At 47.4% G+C, this 17,320-nt stretch overlaps 1 protein-coding gene across 5 annotated transcripts in view; it reads left to right on the plus strand.

The window, feature by feature from the left end:
• The window catches only part of pcnx1 (pecanex 1), a 450,027-nt gene that overhangs the window by 427,078 nt on the left and 5,629 nt on the right, over nt 1-17,320 (plus strand). For all 5 annotated transcript variants that reach the window (XM_072486041.1, XM_072486049.1, XM_072486025.1 and 2 more), the window contains one exon: nt 9,507-9,647. In XM_072486041.1, coding sequence (XP_072342142.1) covers nt 9,507-9,647 — 141 coding nt within the window. The remainder of the gene's footprint in view (nt 1-9,506; nt 9,648-17,320) is intronic.

The following is a 17,320-nucleotide window of genomic DNA, read 5'->3' on the forward strand; positions in this document are numbered from 1 at the left end:
TAGAAGTGGGTCTAGGGGAGCAACATAAAGCACTACACTATGATGCAAGTAAGTTTTTTTTTTCTTGAACCCAGTTAGTGCTGTAATTTGTATAGTTAAGACATGGTGATCTCTGCTAAGTGACTGAAATAGTAGGTCAGTCATGCAGAGGAGTTGGAGACATAATTTCTGAATATTAGAGAGAAATGGAGGGTGAAAGATTGCCTCCAAACTTAATGGAGATAAATATGCAACCAGCAGACCCGAAGGAAAGTATAAGAGTATCTATGTCAGCCCTACATAATGGAGGTGAATCTAAATCTATTCTGCCAGTTTTCATCCCAGCTATATTACTGAAGATTTGTGCTCCAGAACTATCTGTACCCCTAGCCAAGCTGTTCCAGTACACTTATAGCACTGGCTTCTACCTGACAATGCGGAAAATTGCCCAGGAATATCCTGTCCACAAAAAGGACAAATCAGACCCAGCCAGTTTCTGTCTCATCAGTTTACTGAAAATCAGCGAAGTGATGGAAGGTGCCATTGACAGTGCTATCAACGACATTTACTCAGCAATAACCTGCTCATCGATGCTCAGTTTGGGTTCTGTCAAGCTGCATTGCTCCTGACCTCAGTCTTGATCCTAACATGAACCAAAAAACTGAACTCAATAGATGAGGTGAATGGCTGCCCTTGACATCAAAGCAACATTGGACTGTGTTATATCAAGGAGCATGAGCAAAATTGAAATCAATGGGAATTGGGGAGCAAACTTTCTGCTGACTGGATTCATACCCTAGCACAAAGGAAGATGGTTTGTGGTTGTTTTTTTTAAAATATATTTTATTCAAAATTTTTGGCCAACCATAACAGTACATTGTGTATCTTTTACACAGTAATATAACAATATAAATAACAATGGCCAGTTTTTTAAACAAGAAATAAATAATATATAAAGTACATCAAAATTAAAAAACAAAACTAAATGGTAACTGCCTTGTCCCAAATAAATACTCTCCAAAAATACAATTCAGCCGTCCAGTATACAATTCCCTATAACAACAACCTATACATATTATACTTAGACACTAACATCCCTGAGAGTCCTTCTGGTTCCTCCCCCACCCCCCCCCCCCCCCCCCCCCCCCCCCGGGTTGCTGCTGCTGTCTTCTTCTTTTCCATTCCCTCTATCTTTCTGTGAGATATTCGACGAACGGTTGCCACTGCCTGGTGAACCCTTGAGCCGATCCCCTTAGGACGAACTTAATCCGTTCCAGCTTTATAAACCCTGCCATGTCATTTATCCAGGTCTCCACACCCGGGGGCTTGGCTTCCTTCCACATCAACAGTATCCTGCGCCGGGCTACTAGGGACGCAAAGGCCAAAACATCAGCCTCTATCGCCTCCTGCACTCCCGGCTCTTCTGCAACCCCGAATATAGCCAACCCCCCGCTTGGTTCGACCTGGAACCCCACCACCTTCGAAAGCACCTTTGTCACCCCCACCCAAAACCCCTGTAGTGCCGGACATGACCAGAACATGTGGGTGTGATTCGCTGGGCTTCTCGAGCATCTCGCACACCTATCCTCTACTCCAAACAATTTACTGAGCCGTGCTCCAGTCATATGCGCCCTGTGTAACACCTTAAATTGTATCAGGCTTAGCCTGGCACACGAGGACGATGAGTTTACCCTACTTAGGGCATCAGCCCACAGCCCCTCCTCAATCTCCTCCCCCAGCTCTTCTTACCATTTCCCTTTCAGCTCATCTACCATAATCTCCCCCTCGTCCCTCATTTCCCTATATATGTCTGATACCTTACTGTCCCCCACCCATGTCTTTGAGATCACTCTGTCCTGCACCTCCTGCGTCAGGAGCTGCGGGAATTCCCTCACCTGTTGCCTCGCAAAAGCCCTCAGTTGCATATACCGGATTGCATTCCCTTGGGGCAACCCATATTTTTCGGTCAGCGCTCCCAGACTTGCAAACGTCCCATCTACAAACAGATCTCTCAATTGTGTTACTCCTGCTCTTTGCCATGTTCCAAATCCCCCATCCATTCTCCCCGGAGCAAACCTATGGTTATTTCTTATCGGGGACCACACCGAGGCTCCCGTCTTTCCCCTATGCCGTCTCCACTGCCCCCAAATTTTCAGAGTAGCCACCACCACCGGGCTTGTGGTGTATTTCTTCGGTGAGAACGGCAACGGCGCCGTCACCATAGCTTGTAGGCTAGTCCCCCTGCAGGACGCCCTCTCCAATCTCTTCCACGCCGCTCCCTCCTCTTCTCCCATCCACTTACATACCATTGAGATGTTGGCGACCCAGTAGTACTCACTTAGGCTCGGTAGTGCCAGCACCCCCCCTATCCCTACTACGCTGCAAAAATCCCTTCCTCACTCTCGGGGTCTTCCCGGCCCACACAAAACTCATGATACTCTTCTCAATCCTTTTGAAAAAAGCCTTCGTGATCACCACCGGGAGGCACTGAAACACAAAGAGGAATCTCGGGAGGACCACCATTTTAACCGCCTGCACCCTCCCTGCCAGTGACAGGGATACCATGTCCCTTCTCTTGAAGTCCTCCTCCATCTGTTCCACCAACCGCGTTAAATTTAACCTATGCAATGTACCCCAATTCTTGGCTATCTGGATCCCCAAGTAGCGAAAGTCCCTTGTTACCTTCCACAGCGGTAAGTCCTCTATTTCTCTGCTCTGCTCCCCTGGATGCACCACAAACAACTCACTTTTCCCCCTGTTCAGCTTATATCCTGAAAATTCTCCAAACTCCCCAAGTATCCGCATTATCTCTGGCATCCCCTCCGCCGGGTCCGCCACATACAACAACAAATCGTCCGCATAGAGAGATACCCGGTGTTCTTCTCCTCCCCTGAGTACTCCCCTCCACTTCCTGGAACCCCTCAATGCTATTGCCAGGGGCTCAATTGCCAGTGCAAACAATAATGGGGACAGAGGACATCCCTGCCTCGTCCCTCTATGGAGCCGAAAATACGCAGACCCCCGTCCATTCGTGACCACGCTCGCCATCGGGGCCCTATACAGCAGCTGTACCCATCTAATATACCCATCTCCAAAACCAAATCTCCTCAGCACCTCCCACAAATAAACCCACTCCACTCTATCAAATGCTTTCTCGGCATCCATCGCCACCACTATCTTCGCTTCCCCCTCTGGTGGGGGCATCATCTTTACCCCTAGCAGCCTCCGTATATTCGTATTCAGCTGTCTCCCCTTTACAAACCCAGTTTGGTCCTCATGGACCACCCCCGGGACACAATCCTCTATCCTCATTGCCATTACCTTGGCCAGAATCTTAGCGTCTACGTTCAGGAGAGAAATAGGCCTATAGGACCCGCATTGCAGCGGGTCTTTTTCCTTCTTTAGGAGAAGCGATATCATTGCCTCTGACATAGTCGGGGGCAGCTGTCCCCTTTCCCTCGCCTCATTAAAGGTTCTCATCAGTAGCGGGGCGAGCAAGTCCACATATTTCCTGTAAAATTCAACTGGGAATCCATCCGGTCCCGGGGCCTTCCCCGCCTGCATGCTCCTAATTCCTTTCACTACTTCCTCCATTTCGATCTGTGCTCCCAGTCCCACCCTCTCCTGCTCCTCCACCTTAGGAAATTCCAGCTGGTCCAGAAAGCACATCATTCTCTCCTTCCCATCCGGGGCTGAGCTTCATATAATCTTTCATAGAATGCCTTGAACACTCCATTCACTCTCTCCGCTCCCCGCTCCATCTCTCCCTCCTCATCCCTCACTCCCCCTATTTCCCTCGCTGCTCCCCTTTTCCTCAATTGGTGGGCCAGCAACCTGCTCGCCTTCTCCCCATATTCGTACTGTACACCCTGTGCCTTCCTCCACTGTGCCTCTGCAGTACCCGTTGTCAGCAAATCAAATTCTACGTGTAGCCTTTGCCTTTCCCTGTACAGTCCCTCCTCCGGTGCCTCCGCATATTGCCTGTCCACCCTCAGAAGTTCTTGCAGCAACCGCTCCCGTCCCCTACTCTCCTGCTTTACTTTATGTGCCCTGATTGATATCAGCTCCCCTCTAACCACTGCCTTCAGCGCCTCCCAGACCACTCCCACCTGGACCTCCCCATTATCATTGAGTTCCAAGTACTTTTCAATACACCCCCTCACCCTTCGACACACCCCCTCATCCGCCATTAGTCCCATGTCCATTCTCCAGGGTGGACGCCGTTCTTTTTCCTCCCCTATCTCCAAGTCCACCCAGTGTGGAGCGTGATCCGAAATAGCTATAGCCGTATACTCCGTCCCCCTCACCTTCGGGATCAACGCCCTTCCCAAAACAAAAAAGTCTATTCGCGAATAAACTTTGTGGACATAGGAGAAAAACGAAAACTCCTTACTCCTAGGTCTGCTAAATCTCCACGGGTCTACTCCTCCCATCTGCTCCATAAAGTCTTTAAGCACCTTGGCTGCTGCCGGCCTCCTTCCAGTCCTGGACCTCGATCTGTCCAGCCCTGGTTCCAGCACCGTGTTAAAATCTCCACCCATTACCAACTTCCCCACCTCTAGGTCCGGGATACGTCCTAACATGCGCCTCATAAAGTTGGCATCATCCCAGTTCGGGGCATATACGTTCACTAAGACCACCGCCTCCCCCTGTAATTTGCCACTCACCATCACGTATCTGCCCCCACTATCCGCCACTATAGTCTTTGCCTCAAACATTACCCGCTTCCCCACTAGTATAGCCACCCCCCTGTTTTTCGCATCTAGCCCCGAATGAAACACCTGCCCCACCCATCCTTTGCGTAGTCTAACCTGGTCTATCAGTTTCAAATGCGTCTCCTGTAACATAACCACGTCTGCCTTAAGTTTCTTAAGGTGTGCGAGTACCCGTGCCCTCTTTATCGGCCCGTTCAGCCCTCTCACATTCCACGTGATCAGCCGGGTTGGGGGCTCTTTACCCCCCCCCCCCTTGTCGATTAGCCATCCCCTTTTATCCAGCTCCTCACCCGGTTCCCACGCAGCTGTGTCCCCCCCAGGCGGTGCCCTCCCGCCCCGCCCACCCCACCCCATACCAGCTCCCCCTTCTCCCCAGCAGCAGCAACCCAGTAAATCCCCCCTCCCACCCCCCCCTGCTAGATCCCCCACTAGCGTAGTTACACCCCCCACTAGCGTAGTTACACCCCCCATGTTGCTCCTAGAAGTCAGCAAACTCTGGCTGACCTCGGCTTCCCCCCGTGACCTCGGCTCGCACCGTGCGACGCCCCCTCCTTCCTGCTTCCCTATTCCCGCCATAATTATCATAGCGTGGGAACAAAGCCCGTGCTGCCCTTTTGGCCCCGCCCCCAATGGCCAACGCCCCCAGCTCCTCCACCTCCCTTCCTCCCTCCCCCACAACCTGTGGAAGAGAGAAAAGTTACCGGGTCGCAGGATTAACAACATAAAAATCATCTCTTTCCCCCCCCTTTTTCCCCCCTCTTCGCCCCCCATATTCACCCCACCACTTTGTCTCAAACGTTCTTTTTTAATAACCCGCTTATTCCAATCTCTCTTCAACAATAAATGTCCACGCCTCATCCGCCGTTTCAAAGTAGTGGTGCTTCCCTTGATATGTGACCAACAGTCTTGCCGGTTGCAGCATTCCAAATTTAATCTTTTTATGAAGCACTGCCTTGGCCCGATTAAAGCTCGCCCTCCTTCTCGCCACCTCCGCACTCCAGTCTTGATATACGCGGATCACCGCGTTCTCCCACCTACTGCTCCGAGTTTTCTTTGCCCATCTGAGGACCATCTCTCTGTCCTTAAAACGGAGGAATCTCACCACTATGGCTCTGGGAATTTCTCCTGCTCTCGGTCCTGGCGCCATCACTCGGTATGCTCCCTCCACCTCCAACGGACCCGTCGGGGCCTCCGCTCCCATTAACGAGTGCAGCATCGTGCTCACATATGCCCCGACGTCCGTCCCTTCTGCACCTTCAGGAAGACCAAGAATCCTTAAATTCTTCCTCCTCGCATTATTCTCCAGCACCTCCAGCCTTTCCACACATCGTTTATGGTGTGCCTCGTGCATCTCCGTCTTCACCACCAGGCCCTGTATATCGTCCTCGTTCTCGGCAGCCTTTGCCTTCACGACCCGAAGCTCCCGCTCCTGGGTCTTTTGCTCATCTTTTAGCCCTTCAATCGCCTGTAATATCGGGGCCAACAGCTCCTTCTTCATCTCCTTTTTAAGCTCTTCCACGCAGCGTTTCAAAAACTCGTGTTGTTCAGGGGCCCATATTAAACTGCCACCTTCCGACGCCATCTTGGTTTTTGCTTGCCTTCCTTGCCGCTGCTCTAAAGGATCCACCGCAATCCGGCCACTTTCCTCTCCTTTTTCCATCCGTATCCAGGGGGGATTCCCTTCTGGTTTACCGCACCGTGCTTTTAGCCGTTAAAATTGCCGTTGGGGCTCTTATTAAGAGCCCAAAAGTCCGTTCCACCGGGAGCTGCCGAAACGTGCGACTTAGCTGGTCATCGCCGCACCCGGAAGTCGGTTTGTGTTTGTTAGAGGCCAATCATCTCAGTAATGGGACATCATTGCAGGAGTTCCTCAGGGTAGTGTCCCAAGCCCAACCATATTGTGCTATTTCACCAATGACTTTCCCTCCATCAGAAGTGGGGAAGTTCGCTGATGACTGCACAATTTGCAATCACTCGTACTGTAGCAATTTGTGTTGATATGCAGCAAAACCTGGACGACATTCAGGCTTGGGCTGATAAATGTGGCAAAGTGCCAGGCAATAACCACCCCAACAGAGAAATCTGACCTTTTCTCCGTGATTTTCAACAGCATTGCCATTGTTGAGTTCCCCACTATCAACATCCTGGTAATTACCATTGACCAGAAACTTAACTGAATCAGACATATAGCGCGGTAGCACAGTGGTTAGCACTGTTGCTTCACAGCGGCAGGCATCCGGGTTCGATTCCCGGCTCCGGTCACTGTCTGTGCGGAGTCTGCATGTTCTTCCCGTGTCTGCGTGGGTTTCCTCCGGGTACTCCAATTTCCTCCCACAAGTCCCGAAAGACGTGCTTGTTAGGTGAATTGGACATTCTGAATTCTCCCTCTATGTACCTGAACAGACGCTGGAATGTGGCGACTAGGGGATTTTCACAGTAACTTCACTGCAGTGTTAATGTAAGCCGACTTATGACACTAATAAAGATTATTATTATTATGAATACTGTGGCTGCAAGAGCAGGTCAGAAGCTGGGAATCCTATGGCGAGTACCTCGCCTTGAACCCCTAAAAGCCTGTTCATCTATAATGCACAAATCAGAAGTGTGATAGGATACCCTCCACTTGCCTGGATGAATGCAGTTCCAACACTTGAGACCCTCTACGCCTTCCAGGACAAAACAGCTGCTTGATTGGCACCAATCCACCACTTTAAATATTCACTCTTACCACTGATGCGGTGGCAGAAGTGTGTACGCTCTACAAGCACTCTTGCCAAGGCTCCTTCAACAGTACCTTTGAAATACATGATTTTTTACCACCTAGAAGAACAAGGACATCAGATGGATTTGGACACCAAGCTCCCCTCCAAGCCACATATCATCCTGACTTGGAGCTATATTGCCTTTCCTTCATTGGGTCATAATCCTGGATCCCCTTTCTTCACAACACTGTAGGGTGTACGTACATGAGATGGACTGTAAAGTTCAAGACAGCGACTCACCACTCACTTCTCAGGGGCAATTAGGGATAGGTAACAAATGCTGGGCTTGCCACTGAACATCGCACAAAATAGAAAAAAGATTTCATCTGGAGTGACTTTGCATATTAAGTATCATTCAAGGACCTGCCCTTTGGGTCTATTTTTTTCTCCTCCCTTTCCATCTCATGATGTAGTATTGCTTCAATAAAGGGTGAACTGGAGCAATAAATTAAGGTAAAATGGAATCCTTTCCCAAAACAAGACCAATTGCAATCTGGACGTTAAATTTGATTGGTATTTCTGGCAGCAGTAGTGCCTTCTTGCACTCTTTGACTTGTGCATTGATCCTACAATCAACGCAGTCAATATATAATATTTCCACCGCAGCCCATCAATGTAGGTGATATTGGAGAGGTGATCTTTAACTGCTGAGGTATGACACTGAATGGATGGGTTCTGTGCATTCTTGTGTGAGCAATACATTGTGTTTGGAAGTTTTCACCTGCCTTCCCAATGTGTAGCTGGTTGGAAAGTCTTGCCCTTGAGATAACTCCAAGCTGATTGACCAGGTCTGAATAGTGATGCAGGAATGGACATTTTGGATGTCCCGCGCCTGCAGTACTCATCAGTGAATCAAATGGTAATTCCTCACGAGGAATAGAATGTAACTCAAACAATGCTACGTTCAATGCAAAGGTACAGATGGAATGTTAGGTATTCAAAGGGTAAGCTAACAAGAGTTCGCAAGCATTTCGGCATCCAGCGTGTGTCTGGCGACAGCTTGGAAATCACTGTAGGAATTAATTTTCCACACTGGACTCAGTTTAATAAACATACAGCTTAGGGCCAAATGTTATGGTACAAAGATAAATTCGATACCCTATCATACATTACAGAACATGGTAAAGACTGTTATAGTAGAATGCCAGAACTAAGTTGGCACCTTTGTCAGCCTGAATTCATCATGGAAATTTGCAGTTGTGAATATAAACGGGAGGAGATCTTGTGGCGCATTGGGTAGCATTCCCATCTCCAAGCCAGAAGTTAAAGGTTCAAGTCTCACTCCCAGGACTTGATGGCCAAGGAAGGTGCGTTCATAATGGAGCCAACCAAATCCTTCACGCATATGGCAATAGCTAGTGGTAAGAGTGGGAAAGATTCCTGGTCAGTCTTGTGGTAGAAAAAAATTGGAGCCTCTGCCATCGCTATCCATCGCTCCAGTGTATGCTGCGTTAGCAAACTGGATTCCCTGGGAGGTTCAATTGGTGCCAACAGTGCAGGGTTCGATCCCCATTCCAGCTGAGGTGGATTTAGAACTTGCTTCCTTGCTCTGCCTATGATGGACGTGGTGCTGTGGATTGGACATGCCTTATGGCTGAGAACTGAAGAAGAATAGCACGGAAGAATAGAAGTTGGGCAGCACGGTAGTACACGTGGCTAGCACTGTGGCTTCACAGCTCCAGGGTCCCAGGTTCGATTCCCGGCTTGGGTCACTGTCTGTGCGGAATCTGCACGTTCTCCCCGTGTCTGCGTGGGTTTCCTCCGGGTGCTCCGGTTTCCTCCCACAGTCCAAAGACATGCAGGATAGGTGTATTGGCCATGCTAAATTGCCCTTCGTTCCCAAAAAGGTGAGGCAGGGTTATTGGGTTATGGGGATAGGGTGGAAGTGAGGGCTTAAGTGGGTTGGTGCAGACTCGATGGGCCGAATGGCCTCCTTCTGCACTGTATGTTCTATGTTCTAATATGAATGGATTTTCAGTTTGGGTGCTAACCTCGTGAAAAATGTTTACCAGTTAGTAATGACAGTGTTTCTTTTCTTGTTTATTTGTAGATAATTGACACTGGCCAAGTCATGGAAGCCATCAATATGTCCAAGAGGAGAGAGCTTTACTGGCCAGATGAAGCAATCCGAATGCGAGCTGGTCGGATCAGCTGGAAAGATTGGAGCCCTCAAGAGGGCATGGAAGGCTATGTAAGCACCTATGTCCAATAATTCTTCCTTTTTTTGATGAATGAAGCATCCCTCTTAAGTGTTCGTGTAACTGTTCATATGGCACACAGAATTCTAAAATCAGCGCTCAAGGAGTAGAATGAGAATTGGTGTAAAAGTTGGTATACTCGATTGTCTCAGACAGATTATATATATTTGACATTCCAGAAGGAGGTTCAGGCCGTAGTGAAGCTAAATGAGAATACAACTATTGATAATTTAGATGTAATCATAGAATTTACAGGGCAGAAGGAGGCCATTCGGCCCATCGAGTCTGTACCGGCTCTTGGAAAGAGCACCCTACCCAAGCCCACACCTCCCCCCTATCCCCATAACGCAGTAACCCCACCCAACACTAAGGACAATTTTGGACATTTAAGGGCAATTTAGCATGGCCAATCCACCTAACCTGCACATTTTGGACTGTGGGAGGAAACCGGAGCACCCGGAGGAAACCCACGCACGCACGGGGAGAACATGCAGACTCCGCACAGACAGTGACCCAAGCCGGGAATCGAACCTGGGACCCTGGAGCTGTGAAACAATTGTGCTAACCACTATGCCTCCGTGCTGCCCATAGAAAGTGAATTTCAGTATGGTGATGAATACAAGTATAATGAAAGATTCAAATGAAAACGTTCAGTTAATGTTAGTGAAGCAAATAGCTTTAGTAAATAGCGGTAGCCAAATGTTTCACAGCAGGATAACACAGTAGTTATTACTGTTGTTTCACAGCGCCAGGTCCCCAGGTTCGATTCCCGGCTTGGGTCACTGTCTGTGCGGAGTCTGCAGGTTCTCCCCGTGTCTGCGTGGGTTTCCTCCCACAAGTCCCAAAAGACATGCTTGTTAGGTGAATTGGACATTCTGAATTCTCCCTCAGTGTATCCGAACAGGCGCCGGATGTGGCGACTAGGGGCTGTTCACAGTAACTTCATTGCAGTGTTAATGTAAGCCTACTTGTGACAATGAAGATTATTATTAGTTTTTTTAATTAATATGCTTTTATTCAAGTTTTTCCAATTTTACAAATAACGCAAGAAGTCTTCAAAACTGGCACAGTATAAATGCTTCAGTAACATGGGTACAGAAAAAGACAGGAGAATATCAATGCAGTTGGTTCAGTTTAATCATTAAACTTGGTGCCATTGTTTATACCAGGAGAAATGATGGCTGGATAAGCTAGTGAATGGGGGAGAAGAGGATAAAGCCATGAAATTGTGGTAAAATGGTGCACCCTTTGTGTCGCGATTGCTCACACTGTCAAGGAAAATTTAGGATAAGACTTTCGCTCCCTGTTCGGGCATACACCAAAACATACTTTAACCCCAAAACAATGAAAAAGAATTACTACAAAAAAATTTGTGAAGACATGAGTTCTAAGGGACATTTCATATTTAACCACAAGATGCAACAAATCCCCAAAATCTAGTATAGCACAGAATGATCATTATTGCACAGACGTCGAGAACAGGCCTTCGGCCCACGATGTTGTGCCGAACGTTTGTCCGAGATTAAGAACAAATTAATCTACACCCCATCATTCTACCGTAATCCATGTACCTATCCAATAGCCGCTTGAAGGTCCCTAATGTTTCCGACTCAACTACTTCCACAGGCAGTGCATTCCATGCCCCCACCTCTCATACCTCTGACATTCCCCTAGACCTTCCGCCATTCACCTTAAATTCATGTCCCCTTGTAATGGTTTGTTCTACCTGGGGAAAAAGTCTCTGACTGTCTACTCTATCTATACCCCTGATCATCTTATAAACCTCTATCAAGTCTCCCCTCATCCTTCTCTGTTCTAATGAGAAAAGGCCCAGCACCCACAACCTTTCCTCGTAAGACCTACTCTCCATTCCAGGCAACATCCTGGTAAATCTCCTTTGCACCTTTTCCAAAGCTTCCACATCCTTCCTAAAATGAGGCGACCAGAACTGCGCACACTACTCCAAATGTGGCCTTATCAAAGTTTTGTACAGCTGCATGATCACCTCACGGCTCTTAAATTCAATCCCTCTGCTAATGAATGCTAGCACACCATCGGCCTTCTTCACAGCTCTATCCACTTGAGTGGCAACTTTCAAAGATCTATGAACATAGACCCCAAGATCTCTCTGCTCCTCACATTGCCAAGAACCCTACCGTCAACCCAGTATTCTGCATTCATATTTGTCCTTGCAAAATGGACAACCTCGCACTTTTCAGGGTTAAACTCCATCTGCCACTTCTCAGCCCAGCTCTGCATCCTATCTATGTCTCTTTGCAGCCGACAACAGCCCTCCTCACTATCCACAACTCCACCAATCTTCGTATCGTCTGCAAATTTACTGACCCACCCTTCAACTCCCTCATCCAAGGCATTAATGAAAATCACAAACAGCAGAGGACCCAGAACACCACTGGTAACTGGGCTCCAGGCTGAATATTTGCCATCCACCACCACTCTCTGACTTCTGTTGGTTAGCCAGTTCATTATCCAACTGGCCAAATTTCCCACTATCCCATGCCTCCTTACGTTCTGCATAAGTCTACCATGGGGAACCTTATCAAATGCCTTACTAAAATCCATGTTCACTACATTAACTGCTTTACCTTCAACCACGTGTTTGGTCACCTCCTCAAAGAATTCAATAAGACTTGTGAGGCAAGACCTACCCCTCACAAATCCGTGACTATCCCTAATCAAGCAGTGACTTTCCAGATGCTCAGAAATCCTATCCCTCAGTACCCTTTCCATTACTTTGTCGACGACCGAAGTAAGACTAACTGGCCTGTAATTCCCAGGGTTATCCCTATTCCCTTTTTTGAACAGGGGCACGACATTCGCCACTCTCCAATCCCCTGGTACCACCCTGTTGACAGTGAGGAGGAAAAGATCATTGCCAACGGCTCTGCAATTTCATCTCTTGCTTCCCATAGAATCCTTGGATATATCCCGTCAGGCCCGGGGGACTTGTCTATCCTCATATTTTTCAAAACTCCCAACATCTTCCTTCCTAACAAGTATCTCCTCGAGCTTACCAGTCTGGTTCACACTGTTATCTCCAACAATACAGCCCCTCTCATTCGTAAATACTGAAGAAAAGTACTTGTTCAAGACCTCTCCTATCTCTTCAGACTCAATGACAATCTCCTGCTACTGTCCTTGATCGGACCTACCCTCACTCTAGTCATTCTCATATTTATCACATATGTGTAATAGGCCTTGGGGTTTTCCTTGATCCTACCCGCCAAAGATTTTTCATGCCCTCTCTTAGCTCTCCTAATCCCTTTCTTCAGTTCCCTTCTGGCTATCTTGTAGCCCTCCAGCGCCCTGTCTAAACCTTGTTTCCTCAGCCTTCCATAAGTCTCCTTCTTCCTCTTAAGACATTCAACCTCACTTGTCAACCATGGTTCCCTCACTCGACCGTCTCTTCCTGCCTGACAGGGACATACATATCAAGGACACGTAGTATCTGTTCCTTGAACAAGTTCCACATTTCAATTGTGTCCTTCCCTGACAGCCTATGTTCCCAACATATGCACTTCAGTTCTTATCTGACAGCATCGTATTTACCCTTCCCCCAATTGTAAACCTTGCCCTGTTGCACGCACCTATCCCTCTACATTACTAAAGTGAAAGTCACAGAATTGTGGTCACTATCTCCAAAATGCTCCCCCACTAACAAATCTACCACTTGCCCTGGTTCATTACCAAGTACCAAATCCAATATGGACTCCCCTCTGGTCGGACAATCTACATACTGTGTTAGAAAAGCTTCCTGGACACACTGCACAAACACCACCCGATCCAAACTATTTGACCTAAAGAGTTTCCACTCAATATTTGAGAAGTTGAAGTCACCCATAACTACTACCCTGTGACTTCTGCACCTTTCCAAAATCTGTTTCCCAATCTGTTCCTCCACATCTCAGCTGTTATTGGGGGGCTGATAGAAAACTCCTAACAAGTTGACTGCTCCTTTCCAATTTCTGACTTCAACCCATACTACCTCAGTAGGCAGATCCTCCTCGAACTGCCTTTCTGCAGCTGTTATATTATCTCGAATTAGCAATGCCACCCGCCCCCCCCCCCCCCCAAACCTCTTTTACCACCCTCCCTAATCTTATTGAAACATCTATAACCAGGAACCTCCAACAACCATTTCTGCCGCTCTTCTATCCAAGTTTCCGTGATGGCCACCACATCGTAGTCCCAAGTACCGATCCATGCCTTAAGTTCACCCACCTTATTCCTGATGCTTCTTGCGTTGAAGTATACACACTTCAACCCATCTCTGCGCCTGCAAGTACTCTCCTTTGTCAGTGTTACCTTCTCCACTGCCTCACTACACGCTTTGACGTCCTGAACATCGGCTACCTTAGTTGCTGGATTACAAATCCGGTTCCCATTCCCAGCCAAATTTGTTTAAACCCTCCCGAAGAGTACTAGAAAACCTCCCTCCCAGGATATTGGTGCCCCTCTGGTCAGATGCAACCCGTCCTGCTTGTACAGAATGCGCTCCATCAGACCATAAGACATAGGAGCGGAAGTAAGGCCATTCGGCCCATCGAGTCCACTCCACCATTCAATCATAGCTGATTTCAACTCCATTTACCCGCTCTCTCTCCATAGCCCTTAATTCCTCGAGAAATCAAGAATTTATCAACTTCTGTCTTAAAGACACTCAACGTCCCGGCCTCCACCGCCCTCTGTGGCAATGAATTCCACAGACCCACCACTCTCTGGCTGAAGAAATTTCTCCTCATCTCGGTTCTAAAGTGACTCCCTTTTATTCTAAGGCTGTGCCCCCGGGTCCCAGTCTCCCCTGCTAATGGAAACAACTTCCCTACATCCACCCTATCTAAGCCATTCATTATTTTGTAAGTTTCTATTAGATCTCCCCTCAACCTCCTAAACTCCAATGAATATAATCCCAGGATCCTCAGACGTTCATCGTATGTTAGGCCTACCATTCCTGGGATCATCCGTGTGAATCTCCGCTGGACCCGCTCCAGTGCCAGTATGTCCTTCCTGCGGTGTGGGGCCCAAAATTGCTCACCGTATTCTAAATGGGGCCTAAATAATGCTTTATAAAGCTTCAGAAGTACATCCCTGCTTTTATATTCCAAGCCTCTTGAGATGAATGACAACATTGCATTTGCTTTCTTAATTACGGGCTCAACCTGCAAGTTTATCTTTAGAGAATCCTGGATTAGGACTCCCAAGTCCCTTTGCACTTCAGCATTATGAATTTTGTCACCGTTTAGAAAATAGTCCATGCCTCTATTCTTTTTTCCAAAGGGCAAGACCTCGCACTTGCCCACGTTGAATTTCATCAGCCATTTCTTGGACCACTCTCCTAAACTCTCTGAATCTTTCCGTAGCCTCCCCACCTCCTCCATACTACCTGCCCCTCCACCTATCTTTGTATCATCGGCAAACTTAGCCAGAATGCCCTCAGTCCCGTCATCTAGATCGTTAATATATAAAGAGAACAGCTGTGGCCCCAACACTGAACCCTGCGGGACACCACTTGTCACCGGTTGCCATTCCGAAAAAGAACCTTTTATCCCAACTCTCTGCCTTCTGCCTGACAGCCAATCATCAATCCATGTTAGTACCTTGCCTCGAATACCATGGGCCCTTATTTTACTCAGCAGTCTCCCATGAGGCACCTTATCAAAGGCCTTTTGGAAGCCAAGATAGATAACATCCATTGGCTCTCCTTGGTCTAACCTATTTGTTATCTCTTCAAAGAACTCTAACAGGTTTGTCAGGCATGACCTCCCCTTACTAAATCCATGCTGACTTGTCCTAATCCGACCCTGCACTTCCAAGAATTTAGAAATCTCATCCTTAACAATGGATTCTAGAATCTTGACAACAACCGAGGTTAGGCTAATTGGCCTATAATTTTCCATCTTTTTCCTTGTTCCCTTCTTGATCAGGGGGGTTACAACAGCGATTTTCCAATCCTCTGGGACTTTCCATGACTCCAGTGACTTTTGAAAGATCATAACTAACGCCTCCACTATTTCTTCAGCTATCTCCTTTAGAACCCTCGGATGTAGCCCATCTGGGCCCGGAGATTTATCAATTTTTAGACCTCTTAGTTTCTCTCGCACTTTCTCCTTTGTGATGGCTACCATATTCAACTCTGCCCCCTGACTCTCCGGAATTGTTGGGATATTACTCATGTCTTCTACTGTGAAGACTGACGCAAAGTACTTATTCAGTTCCTCAGCTATTTCCTTGTCTCCCATCACAAAATTACCAGCGTCATTTTGGAGCGGCCCAATGTAAACTTTTGCCTCCCGTTTGTTTTTAATGTATTTAAAGAAGCTTTTACTATCATTCCTAATGTTACTGGCTAGCCTACCTTCAAATTTGATCCTCTCTTTCCTTATTTCTCTCTTTGTTATCCTCTGTTTGTTTTTGTAGTCTTCCCAATCTTCTGACTTCCCACTACTCTTTGCCACATTATAGGCTTTCTCTTTTGCTTTGATGCATTCCCTAACTTCCTTTGTCAGCCATGGCTGCCTAATCCCCCCTCTGATAACCTTTCTTTTCTTTGGGATAAACCTCTGTACTGTGTCCTCAATTACTCCCAGAAACTCCTGCCATTGCTGTTCTACTGTCTTTCCCACTAGGCTCTGCTCCCAGTCGATTTTCGTCAGTTCCTCCCTCATGCCCCTGTAGTTACCTTTATTTAACTGTAACACCTTTACATCTGATTCTACCTTCTTACTTTCAAATTGGAGATTGAATTCGACCATATTATGATCACTGCCTCCTAAGTGCTCCCTTACTTTAAGATCTTTAATCAAGTCTGGCTCATTACATAACACTAAGTCCAGAATGGCCTGTTCCCTCGTGGGCTCCATCACAAGCTGTTCCAAAAAGCCCTCCTGTAAACATTCAATGAATTCCCTTTCCTTGGGTCCACTGGCAGCATTTTTTACCCAGTCCACCTGCATATTGAAGTCCCCCATGATCACTGTGACCTTGCCTTTCTGACATGCACTTTCTATTTTGTGGTGCATTTTCTGCCCCCGGTCCTGACCACTATTAGGAGGCCTGTACATAACTCCCATTATGTTTTTTTTGCCTTTGCCACACAGACTCCACATCATCTGACCCTATGTCGTTTAGTGCTAGTGATTTAATTTCATTCCTAATTAACAAGGCAACCCCGTCCCCTCTGCCCACCTCTCTGTCTTTTCGATAGGTTGTGAATCCCTGGATGTTTAAATTCCAGTCCTGAACCCCCTGCAACCATGTCTCTGTGATGCCTACCACATCATACCTGCCAGTCACAATCTGGGCCACAAGCTCATCTACCTTGTTCCGTACACTGCGCGCATTTAAATATAGCACCTTTAATTCTCTATTGAACGTCCCTTTTTGTTTTCTTAGTGTGGTGGACCTTGGTTTACTGAGCCTTTCCATACACTGTGTCATATTTTGTGGGATGGGGACAATCATAACCACTCTTGAGTTTTGTCTGTTCGTGTTTTTTTGTATTCCTAAGCAGCTACGCTCCCCGCTGATTACTTCACCTCTTGGTTCCCTGACTTTCCCTTCCCCCCCCAATCTTTAGTTTAAAGTCCTATTGACCACCCTATTTACTCTTTTCGCCAGAACACTGGTCCCAGCTCAGTTCAGGTGG

This window comes from Scyliorhinus torazame, chromosome 2 (assembly GCF_047496885.1).
Source record: "Scyliorhinus torazame isolate Kashiwa2021f chromosome 2, sScyTor2.1, whole genome shotgun sequence".
In the NCBI taxonomy this organism is placed as follows: domain Eukaryota; kingdom Metazoa; phylum Chordata; class Chondrichthyes; order Carcharhiniformes; family Scyliorhinidae; genus Scyliorhinus; species Scyliorhinus torazame.